The sequence below is a fragment of the Dendrobates tinctorius genome, unplaced genomic scaffold (assembly GCF_039654945.1).
Source record: "Dendrobates tinctorius isolate UK_male_01 unplaced genomic scaffold, ASM3965494v1 ptg000013l, whole genome shotgun sequence".
NCBI classification, from domain to species: domain Eukaryota; kingdom Metazoa; phylum Chordata; class Amphibia; order Anura; family Dendrobatidae; genus Dendrobates; species Dendrobates tinctorius.
Window position 1 is genome coordinate 11,157,852 of NW_027361681.1, and position 12,714 is coordinate 11,170,565.

The 12,714-nt window shown below is 47.5% G+C and overlaps 1 protein-coding gene across 4 annotated transcripts in view; it reads right to left on the reverse strand.

Annotated features, from left to right (window-relative positions):
- CNTRL (centriolin) overlaps nucleotides 1–12,714 on the reverse strand; it is an 87,353-nt gene that overhangs the window by 38,625 nt on the left and 36,014 nt on the right. For all 4 annotated transcript variants that reach the window (XM_073558854.1, XM_073558852.1, XM_073558855.1 and 1 more), the window contains one exon: nucleotides 2,283–2,436. In XM_073558854.1, the coding sequence (XP_073414955.1) occupies nucleotides 2,283–2,436 (154 nt within the window). The remainder of the gene's footprint in view (nucleotides 1–2,282; nucleotides 2,437–12,714) is intronic.

Below are 12,714 nucleotides of genomic sequence, written 5' to 3' on the forward strand. Positions count from 1 at the left end.
CATCACTGAGAATGCCGCCTATCCATCACTTGAGATCAGCAGTGACATCACTGAGAATGCCGCCTATCCCTCACTAGAGATCAGCGGTGACAGCAATGAGAATGCCGCCTATCACTAGAGATCATGAAAAGGAGGATGAATGAACTCATGGAGATCGGATGTTGATCTCCATGAGTTCATTCATCCTCCTCTTCATAGTCTTTTTACTAGGCATTGCTCCTACCAGCCAGTTTCCTACTCCACACTGATGAGGGGCAATACCCCGAAACAGCTGTATGTGGATGGATACCATGTTTTGGCATAGGTGGTTTCCTTCATTGGAGACTGCCCTTCCCGTGGTTGTTCCTTCCCGGGCAAAGACCTGGCTGGTCATTGCTTGCGTTGAGAAACACGTGATGGTGTCTCCGCGGCTTCTGTTTTGCATATCACTAGAGATCAGCGGTAACATCACTGAGAATACCGCTTATCCATCACTAGAGATCAGCGGTGACATCACTGAGAATACCACCTATCCCTCACCAGCGATCAGCAGTGACATCACTGAGAATGCCACCTATCACTAGAGATCAGCAGTGACATCACTGAGAATGCCGCCTATCCCTCACTAGAGATCAGCAGTGACAGCAATAAGAATGCCGCCTATCACTAGAGATCAGCGGTGACATCACTGAGAATGCCGCCTATCACTAGAGATCAGCAGTGACATCACTGAGAATGCCGCCTATTACTAGAGATCAGCAGTGACATCACTGAGAATGCCGCCTATCCCTCACTAGAGATCAGCAGTGACAGCAATGAGAATGCCGCCTATCACTAGAGATCAGAGGTGACATCACTGAGAATGCCGCCTATCTATCACTAGAGATCAACAGTGACATCACTGAGAATGCCACCTATCCATCACTAGAGATCAGAGATGACATCACTGAGAATGCCGCCTGTCCATCACGAGCTCAGCAGTGACATCACTGAGAATGCCGCCTATCCATCACTAGAGATCAGCAGTGACATCACTGAGAATGCCACCTATCCATCACTAGAGATCAGAGGTGACATCACTGAGAATGCCACCTATCCATCACTAGAGATCAGCGGTGACATCACTGAGAATGCCGCCTATCCATCACTAGAGATCAGCAGTGACATCACTGAGAATGACTCCTATCCATCACTAGAGATCAGCAGTGACATCACTGAGAATGACTCCTATCCATCACTAGAGATCAGCGGTGACATCACTGAGAATACCACCTATCCATCACTAGTGATCAGCAGTGACATCACTGAGAATGCCACCTATCCATCACTAGAGATCAGCGGTGACATCACTGAGAATACCACCTATCCATCACTAGTGATCAGCAGTGACATCACTGAGAATGCCACCTATCCATCACTAGAGATCAGTGGTGACATCACTGAGAATGCCGCCTATCCATCACTAGAGCTCAGAGGTGACATCGCTGAGAATGCCGCCTATCCATCACTAGAGATCAGCAGTGACATCACTGAGAATGCCGCCTATCTATCACTAGAGATCAGCGGTGCCATCACTGAGAATGACTCCTATCCATCACTAGAGATCAGCAGTCACATCACTGAGAATGCCGCCTATCCATCACTACAGATCAGAGGTGCCATCACTGAGAATGACTCCTATCCATCACTAGAGATCAGCAGTGACATCACTGAGAATGCCGCCTATCCATCACTACAGATCAGAGGTGACATCACTGAGAATGCCACCTATCACTAGAGATCAGCGGTGACATCACTGAGAATGCCGCCTATCCATCACTAGAGATCAGCAGTGACATCACTGAGAATGCCGCCTATCCATCACTAGAGATCAGCAGTGACATCACTGAGAATGCCGCCTATCCATCACTAGAGATCAGCAGTGACATCACTGAGAATGCCGCCTATCCATCACTAGAGATCAGTGGTGACATCACTGAGAATGCCACCTATCACTAGAGATCAGCGGTGACATCACTGAGAATGCCGCCTATCCATCACTAGAGATCAGCAGTGACATCACTGAGAATGCCTCCTATATATCACTAGAGATCAGCGGTGACATCACTGAGAATGCCGCCTATCCATCACTAGAGATCAGCAGTGACATCACTGAGAATGCCTCCTATATATCACTAGAGATCAGGGTGACATCACTGAGAATGCCGCCTATCCATCACTAGACATCAGCAGTGACATCACTGAGAATGCCGCCTATCACTAGAGATCAGCGGTGCCCTCAATTAGCAGAAGCCTTAATTTACCTTCAGTGAGCTGCTGCTCCAGGTCTTTGATCTCCTCGGTCTCTCTGGCGATGCGGGATAACATGTCATCCAGTCGGTCCTCCAGCTGCTTATACTGTCTGTCCATCATCTCCAGCTGCTGCTCTTTACTGACTTTCTGTGCTTTTACATGGGACTGCGGATGAAGCGTAGAAGGCTCAGTGAAAACTTACACTTGCATCACCCCCCATTAGTGAAATAAAGGCCACTTCTTCCCCGCAGACAGTAGAATAACCTGCACACAGGAGCAAAAATCAGATACTTGACACCACCCCGCAGAGCATGACGGCAAGGACAGAGTTAATGATTCACTAGGAGAAGCAGGTGATGTGCAGCTGTCAGGACAGTGCAGTAGCACAGGCAGGCATCACCCTGCTCAGTTCTAGCGCTGGATACATGTAGAATACACACCGCAGCGAGGAACAAGCCAGAGACTTCTGGGGCTGCAGACCCCTGTGCTGTAGAGATCGCCCCTCCTGACTTCCTCATGTCATGGCGAGAGGCACTTTCTGAAGTTGCAGCCCTGCTGGAAGGAAGCTGCGGGGGCTCAGAGGAAGCTGCCAGAGCCACAGTTCTGGGGATTTGAAATCACAACACAGGAAGCCAAAGCACCAGCCAATCACAGGCCAGCATCTCCTCAGCCCCACCCCCACCCCAGAATTGAATTCTTCTCCTCTCTTCCTCCAATGTGATACAGGAAAGATATATATCTTTTGTTAGCCAGTAGATAGAAGAATATTCAGGATTGAGAGTCCTCAGTAGTTGATACCTTTTAATGGCTAACTGAAAAGATGGTAACACATTGCAAGCTTTCAAGACTACTCAGGTCTCTTCATCAGGCATAGACTACATCAGATGTTGCATTAGTCTATGCCTGATGAAGAGACCTGAGTAGTCTCGAAAGCTTGCAATGTGTTACCATCTTTTCAGTTAGCCATTAAAAGGTATCAACTACTGAGGACTCTCAATTCTAAATATTCTTCCTCCAATGTGAGCATTCATAAGTCTCCGGGAGTCATTGATGCTATCCCCGCATCCTAACAGTATCCCTGACACTACCCCAGCACCCCAAAAGCATCCCCACCACTAACCCCACACTTCTAGTCACTATCACTGCACCCCCCAAAGCATCCTTGCAGTATGCCCCTGCAGTCACTCCTAGAGAATTTCTGTAGTCCTAGCCATCACCTGCAGAGAATCCTGGCCGTTACCCTCTACACCCCCAGAGCATCTTCGCAGTCCCAGCTGCTACCCATACACCCCCAGAGCATCCCTGCAGTCCCAGCTGCTATCCCTACACCCCTGAAACGTCCCCGCAGTCCCAGCTGCTATCCCTACACCCCCGAAATGTCCTCGCAGTCCCAGCTGCTATGCCTACACCCCAAGAACGTTCTTGCAGTCCCAGCTGCTATCCTTACACACCCGAAATGCCCTCACAGTCCCAGCTGCTTCCCTACACTCCCGAAACGCCCTCACAGTCCAAGTTGCTATCACTACACCCCTGAAATGCCCTTGCATTCCCAGCTGCTATCCCTACACCCCCAAAATGTCCTCGCAGTCCCAGCTGCTATCCCTACACCCCTAAACGCCCTCATAGTCCCAGCTGCTTCCCTACACCCCTGAAGCGCCCTCACAGTCCCAGCTGCTATCCCTACACCCCCAAAATGTCCTCGCAGTCCCAGCTGCTATCCCTACACCCCTAAACGCCCTCATAGTCCCAGCTGCTTCTCTACACCCCGAAACGCCCTCATAGTCCCAGCTGCTTCCCTACACCCCTGAAGCGCCCTCACAGTCCCAGTTGCTATCCCTACACCCCTGAAACGCCCTCGCAGTCCCAGCTGCTATCCCTACACCCCCAAAATGTCCTTGCAGTCCCAGCTGCTATCCCTACACCCCAGAAACGTTCTTGCAGTCCCAGCTGCTATCCCTACACCCCCAAAACGTCCTCAGTCCCAGCTGCTTCCCTACACCCCTGAAACTCCCTCGCAGTCCCAGCTGCTATCCCTACACCCCCGAAATGTCCTCGCAGTCCCAGCTGCTATGCCTACACCCCAAGAACGTTCTTGCAGTCCCAGCTGCTATCCTTACACACCCGAAATGCCCTCACAGTCCCAGCTGCTTCCCTACACTCCCGAAACGCCCTCACAGTCCAAGTTGCTATCACTACACCCCTGAAATGCCCTTGCATTCCCAGCTGCTATCCCTACACCCCCAAAATGTCCTCGCAGTCCCAGCTGCTATCCCTACACCCCTAAACGCCCTCATAGTCCCAGCTGCTTCCCTACACCCCTGAAGCGCCCTCACAGTCCCAGCTGCTATCCCTACACCCCCAAAATGTCCTCGCAGTCCCAGCTGCTATCCCTACACCCCTAAACGCCCTCATAGTCCCAGCTGCTTCTCTACACCCCGAAACGCCCTCATAGTCCCAGCTGCTTCCCTACACCCCGAAGCGCCCTCACAGTCCCAGTTGCTATCCCTACACCCCTGAAACGCCCTCGCAGTCCCAGCTGCTATCCCTACACCCCCAAAATGTCCTTGCAGTCCCAGCTGCTATCCCTACACCCCAGAAACGTTCTTGCAGTCCCAGCTGCTATCCCTACACCCCCAAAACGTCCTCACAGTCCCAGCTGCTTCCCTACACCCCTGAAACTCCCTCGCAGTCCCAGCTGCTATCCCTACACCCCCGAAAAGTCCTTGCAGTCCCAGCTGCTATGCCTACACCCCAAGAACGTTCTTGCAGTCCCAGCTGCTATCCCTACACCCGAAATGCCCTCACAGTCCCAGCTGCTTCCCAACACCCCCGAAACGCCCTCACAGTCCCAGTTGCTATCCCTACACCCCCGAAATACCCTTGCAGTCCCAGCTACTATCCCTACACCCCCAAAATGTCCTCACAGTCCCAGCTGCTATCCCTACACCCCAGAAACATTCTTGCACTCCCAGCTGCTATCCCTACACCCCCAAAACGCCCTCACAGTCCCAGCTGCTTCCCTACTCCCCGAAACGCCCTCATAGTCCCAGCTGCTTCCCTACTCCCCGAAACGCCCTCATAGTCCCAGCTGCTTCCCTACACCCCCGAAGCGCCCTCAGTCCCAGTTGCTATCCCTACATCCCTGAAATGCCCTCGCAGTCCCAGCTGCTACCCCCACACCACCAGAGCATCCCCGCAGTTCCAGTTGCTACCCCTACACCCCTGAAACGCCCTCGCAGTCCCAGCTGCTATCCGTACACACCCATAACATTTCCACAGTCCAAGCTGCTACCCCTGTACCCCAGAGTATCGCCGCAGTCCCAGCGGCTACCCCTATACCTCCAGAATGTCCTCGAAGTCCCAGCTGCTATCCCTACATACCCAGAACATTTTACAGTCCAAGCTGCTGCCCCTGCACCCCAGAGCATCCCCACAGTCCCAGCCACTACACCTACACCCCCAGAACGTCCTCGCAGTCCCAGATGCTACTCCCACACCCTCAAAAGAGACCCCGAACCAAAGTATACAGCCACTCCACCTGCACATCCTACGATCCCAGATAATAGATCCCTGAGGGGCTCATCACTTGTGCGACTGATGAGCTATCACACGGACTGTTTGTACATAGCATGATGTAATATGTCACAGGAGTATACACCATGGAGGCGCTGTACGCCAGATGTCCATGTAAAACATCGGAATGGATGTGGTGTGCCGTCTCTCACCTTCGTGCACCCATCTGTGACTTTACATAGAAGGATCATCAATTAGTATAAGCTGCACACATTCGGTATACAATAACGGATAAGTAGTCGCCAAGCAGCAGATAGACAGGACGGTACCAGGAGAGGAGATGGGCACACGAGGAGGGACACATAATGCTCCCCTCTACTTCAGTCACCGGTAATAAAACTTTGGCACAATCACTTATTACCCCCCCTCCGCTACAGGAGGGTTATGGACCAGGAGGGGACACATCCGGGTACTGCGCTGGTACACCTTGCCCTCTGCACAGACCTTTCCCAATCACAAGACAACATTAGCACAGGCCTCTCCACAACTGACAAGAAACCACGCATTTGATTAAGCTGGTTATAATCCCCATCATTGTACGGCAGCATCGCAGACATGCAGCAGATAGTCTGCCCCCTATAGGGCCCCAAGGGAAACACAGGGTATCAGTACGACACCCTTCTCTGTGCAAGTTTGTGCTGTCTGCTGCTGCTCATATCCGCAGTGGATAGCAGGCTGGAACTGCGACGTACCGGGGAGACATGCCAGGATGTGAGCACAATTAGCTGGTAACGACCATCATCACCAGCCCCAGCCATGCCAACCTAGTAATGTCTGGAGGTAAAAATGAGCATGTCCATGTACCTTCACTATAAGGACACGTGTACGGTATACAAGGGCTGTATGCGTGGACCTTGCAGCACGGACAAGTGTGCTCACTGTCTAGGGCTGAGCATAAAGTTAGGTCCAGAAATATTTGAACAGGGGCCGAATCACTGTGATATCAGCTTTACAGGCCACTATTTTAGAAATTGTGTATCAGTTGTTTCATTTTAAGGTTTAATTAAAGGGGTTGAACAAAAATATCCTGTGAAACGTTTAGGAATTACAACCATAAAGCCTCCTCATTTCAGGGGCTCAAAAGTAATTGGACAAATTAACTTTATCATAAATAAAATGCTCATCTTTAATCCTTTGCAGAGAATGACGGACAGAAGTCTGGAAGCCATGGACGTCACCAAACGCTCTGTGATGCTTTCTCGGGCCTTTACTGCTGCTGACTTCAGTTGTTGCTTGTTTGTGGGTTTTTCTGCCTTAAGTTTTGTCTTAACCCCCTAATGACCACCAACCTCTGACTTATATCTCAGGTAAGTTTTAAGTAAACAGCATACCCCAACTAGTGAATATCCAGCAGCTGTACAGTATAGCTGACACCCTGCCGCATCAGTCACGATCAGTGTTGGCTCCGACCATGGCAGCTTAACCCTTTAGAGATGCTGCTGCCAACAGTGACTAGGCATCAAGATGAAAGAGTGTGGGGCACCGTCTTTAACTCCATCAGTACCGAGATCATGATTTTGTGGTCCTGATGGTTGACATGACAATTAACGGCTATAGAGTCTGCCGACTATAGTGACCAGTTTAGAAGTTAACAACATTTAGGTGGTAAAAATAACATTTGTCTTCCCTGACAGCAGTTTACAATACGTTGAGGGGAGCTATTTTTAAAATGGTATCATCTTTTGGAGGTTTTCCAATATGCAGGTCCCATAAGTAACTACAAGACTGAATAGGCCCCTAAAAAAATAATAAGCTTTGTCAATTTCCTTGAAAAAAAATGAAAAATTACTGCTACAATTTTAAAGCTTCTAACATCCTAAGAAAATTAAAAAATAAAAAAAAAAAATGTTTTAAAGATGGTGCTGATGTCAAGTAGACATGAGAGAAATGTTGATTAACCATTTTGTGTGGTCTACCTGGATTAAAGGGATAATCAAAGTTTGAAAGTTTTAGAAATGTAAAATATCAGATTTTTTTTGATAAATAAACTCAAAAGATAATCGACCTAAACTTACCATTATCATCAAATATAATATGCCATGAAATCAAAATCTCAAAATCACTGGGCTATGTGCAAATATTCCAGTTATTGCCACACAAAGTGAAAAGTTAGATTTGAAAAATTTGTGGTGAAGGGGTTTTTCTTCACCATGGAAAAGTTTCTGCGACCATCCACACTATTTTCTGCTCTGGACATTCTGGCCTTTTTGAGTTCCCAAGCTCAGTTGTGCATTTTTTTTGCAGACTGTACCAAACTATTGATTTGGCAACGCCTAACATTTTTGCTGTCCCTGATGGATTTCTTAAGCCTAATAATGGTCTGTTCTCTCTTTCATTGACAGCTTCATTGACCGCATGTTGCGGGTTCACAACAACAGCTTCCAAAAGCCACATCTGGAATCAGCTCCAGAACTTTTACCTGCTGATGATGGATTAAGAGGAAACAGCTCATGCAGCCATTAAAGAGCTTTTGAGATAACAGTCCAGTTACTTTTGGCCCCTTTAAAAAGAGGCAACTACATATTAAAGAGCTGTAATTCCTAAACCTTTATTCCAATTAGGATGTGAATACCCTAAAATTAAAGCTGAGAGTTTGCACTTTAAGCCCATATTGATTATCCAACGGTATCTTGAATATGTTTTGGGTCAAATTAGGATTACCATAATTATTAATATTTGTCAAATACCAGAATAATGAGAGAATGTTTTAAAGACATTTTTATTACTTACTGCAAAGTCAAAAGTTTACATATATTTCATTAGTATTTGGTATTATTGCCCTTAAACTGTATGACTTGGGTCAAACGTTTGGGATATCCTTTCACAAGCTTCTAACAATAATTGGTCGGGATTTGGGCCCATTCCTCCTGACAAAACCGTTGTAACTGATCCAGTTTTGTAGGTCACCTTGCTTCACATCTGCCTTTTCAGCTTTACCCATAAATTTTCAGTAGGATTGAGATCAGGATTTTGTGATGGCCATTCTAAAACATTGACTTTGTTATCCTTAAGCCACTTTGTTACCATTTTGGCAGTATGCTTCGGCGTCATTGTCCATTTGGAAGACCCATTTCCACCTAAGCTTTAACTTCCTAGCTGATGTCTTGAGATGTTGCTTCAGTACTGCCACAATCTTTTTTTCTCATGATGCTATTTTCTGAAGAGCACCAGTCACTCCTGCAGTAAAACAACTGAAGGACATGATGCTGCCACCCTCGTGTTTCACACTTGGGATGGTGTTCTTAGGCTTTCAAGCTTCTCCTTTTCCTACAAACGTAACAATGATCATTATGCCCTATAAGTTCAATTTTAGTTTCATCAAACCACAGGACACATCTCAAAAAATTAAGGTCTTTGTTCCTGTGTGTATTTCCAGACATTAATCTGGCTTATGCTTCTTTTGGAGTAATGGCTTCTTCCTGGCAGAGTGGCCTTTCAGCCCATGTTGATACAGTAGTCGTTTCACTGTGGCTATTGACAATCTTACCAGCTTCCGCCATCATCTTCATAAGGTCTTTTGCTTTTGTCCTTGGGTTGATATGCACATGTTGGAACAAAGCATGTTCTTCCCTCGGACACAGAACTCATCTCCTTCCTGAGCGGTATGATTGCTGGACATTACCATCTTATTTGTACTTGTGTTTAATTGTTTGTACAGATGAATGAGGCACCTTCAGGTATATTGAAATTGTACCCAAGGATGAGACAGACTTGTGCAAGTCCACAATTCTCTTCCTGATATCTTGGCTGATTTCTTTAGTCTTTCCCACGATGCTATACAAAGAAGCAGTGTGTTTCAGGAGTGCATTAAAATATATCCACAGGTGTCTCTCTAAAGGTACTGTCACACTTAGCGATGCACCAGCGATCCCGACCAGCGATATGACACGGTCAGGATCGCCTGTGCATCGCTAAGTGGTCGCTAGTGAGCTGCCACACAGGCAGATCTCACCAGCGACATAGCAGGGGTCGGGGGTCGCTACTTACCTGTCAGACGAGGCGATCCTGACGTCCTCCCGCCCGCGTCCACGCGTCGCTCATCGGCGCCACAGGAAGCCCAGCAGGAAGCTGACAACGAGAAACGGTTCAGGAAGTTCTCGGGGGAGCCGGTCGGAGGCAAGTATCAGACATAGTGATATCGCTAGCAATATCGCTGCTACGTCACAAAAACCAGTGACGTTACAGCGATATTGCTAGCGATATCGCTTAGTGTGACAGGCCCTTAACTCAGAAGCTTCCAAACACAAGACATCATCATACGGGCAGTCCAAAATTGTTTAAAGGCATAGTAATCTTAGAGTGTATGTAAAGTTTTGACTTTGAAGTAATAAAAATGCCTTAAAACATTCTCTCATTATTCTGGAATTTGACAAATAATAATTATGGTAATCATAACTGACCTAAAATGAAGATTTTGGGTACCGACAGTAAAATCTCTTTCTCGGAGCCTTCATTGGGAGACACAGGAAACAATGGGTGTACGCTGCTGCCACTAGGAGGTTGACACTATGCAAAAAGTTAGCTCCTCCCCAGCAGTATATAACCACCAACTGGCAGGAAACTCATTAGTGAGAAAGCAATAGGAGAAGCAACAGGTATACAACTATCATAATATAACCACAATAAACAATAAACAAGGGGCGGGTGCTGCGAAGGCTCCGAGAAAGAGATTTTACAGTAGGTACTCAAAATCTTCATTTCTCTATTGCTTCATTGGGGGACACAAGAAGCCATGGGACGCCCAAAAGCGGTTCCAAGGGTGGGTAAAGGTAGTACCGTCAAATCAGAGCTCTGGTCACTTCTGCTTGCAGGACCTTTCTACAGAGATTTGCATAAGACTAAGCCTACATGTGAACCTTGTAGAAGTTGGCAAAGGTATACCAGGAAGACCATGTAGCAGTCTAACAAGACGAGACCAACGCCTGGTGATGGGTGACAGAGGAGGCCCCCACTGAGCGAGATGAGTGTGCAGTGACCTTAAATGGATGCGATCTATCCATTAGTCGGTATGCTTCAGAATGGAAGAGCGAACCCAGCAGGCCTCGATAGACTTGAAAACAGCCAAGGCCTTTATGAGTACATTCTGGGATTAAGAACAGTGAATCTGCACATCTGATGGGTGCTGTCCTGGCAAGGTAGATAAAGAGTACTCTACCAGGTCCAGTTTGTTTAGAGACCACTCTTGATAAAGAAAGGGAACACAAATGGACAAAACGAAGAAAAAAAAACAGTATCCTCATTGAGGAGAAATGCAAAAAACCACCTTAGAAACAAAGGATGGTATCGGATGTAACACTACCTTGTCCTGGTGACACCCTAGATAAGGAGGAACGACAAGATATTTGCAGGTTTGGAAAATTATCTGGCGACCGGGAAGGCAACCGTCCAGGAAAGGCGTGAAAGAGGTCTCGTAGAGGTCTGAATGTTGATTCTTGAAGAACGCTGAGTACTAAATTGAGATCCCAAGGTGTTACCGGAGGCCAGTAGGGGAGAAAAGAGTGCCCAACTCCCTGCAGAAAGGTCTTGATCTGCAGGCGAGACGCTATAATCTTTCAAAAAGGGATGGAAAAAAGCAGACACCCATCTCTTGAGAAAACTGAAGGACAGGCCAGATATCAGACCCAAATGTAAGAAGGACAAAATAGAAAACAGATGAAAGACCCTTGGACCCTTAGTTACACAACAGCGGAGAAAGATTTTCCACTAACGGTGGGAAATGCAAGAAAAGGAAGGATTCATAGCTCTGAACATGATCTGGATAACCTGACTGGAGAAATTGACTGATTTCAGAAGCATGGTCTTAGTCATGCCGTTAAACAGAGCAACGGAGGATTCTGTTGGAATAGAGAACCCTGCGAGAGAAGATCTGGAAGATCCTGGAGTTTCTACGGAGTGCCCGTGAGGAAGTTGATTACTTCTACGAACACGAGTCTTCTCCGGCGATGAGAATGACGGGCACTCCCTCAGTCTTGATCCTTTGGACTACCCTAGAGATCAGTGTTAAAGGAGGTAACAGGTACAGGAGGGAGAACTGAGGCCAAGGAATTACCAAAGCATCAGTGCCGATTGCTAGCGTGACATGATCTGTAGACCACATGAAGAATCTTGTGACTTAGACTGGACTCTTATCAGGTTGATGTCGGGAAACCCTCAAAGAAGCCACATTTTGTGAGAGACTGAATGGTTCAGGGACCACTTAGCGGCGGCGGCGGGACCCCCTCGGCTGAGAAAATCGGTGGTCAAATCTCCACTATTGGGATGTGCAGTGCCAAGATGATAACCGAATCCGGGGCACTTCTAATCATACTGCTTGATTTCGGGTTCTTCCTTGAAGGTTCATCTCTGTCACTGCTGTGTCATTGTCGGTTTGGACCTGAAACTAATGGTAAAATAGTGGTCTTGCAAGAAAGGTAGAGTAAGAGGTAGTAACCCAAAATCCAGAATGTTGATGGTAAGAGACGATTCCTGGGTGGCCCATCGGTCCTATACTGTTAAGTTCTGAAAATCTGCTCCCCAATTGAGAAGATTGGCTTCTGTAGTAGCGATCTTCCGACATGGTGTGGGAAAGATCTTCCGCAATTGACTAGAGGAGATTAAGTCCACCAGTCTAGAGACTTATTAATTCGAAGAGGGGCGTGATTAGTCAATACAGGGAGTGAATCGACCAGTCCATCTTGATGGCAGAAAAAAAATTGAAAAGGACGCTTATGAAACTAGGCAAATTGAACTGCTTCCATTAACACCACCATCCTACCCAAGATGCACATGCAGAAGCGTAGCGAACGTGCAAATGTGCCTCTGAAGGAGAGAGTCCCGCGTGATAGGATAGAGGGTTTTTCCCTGGGTAGAAAAAAAACCTCTTGATCGTGC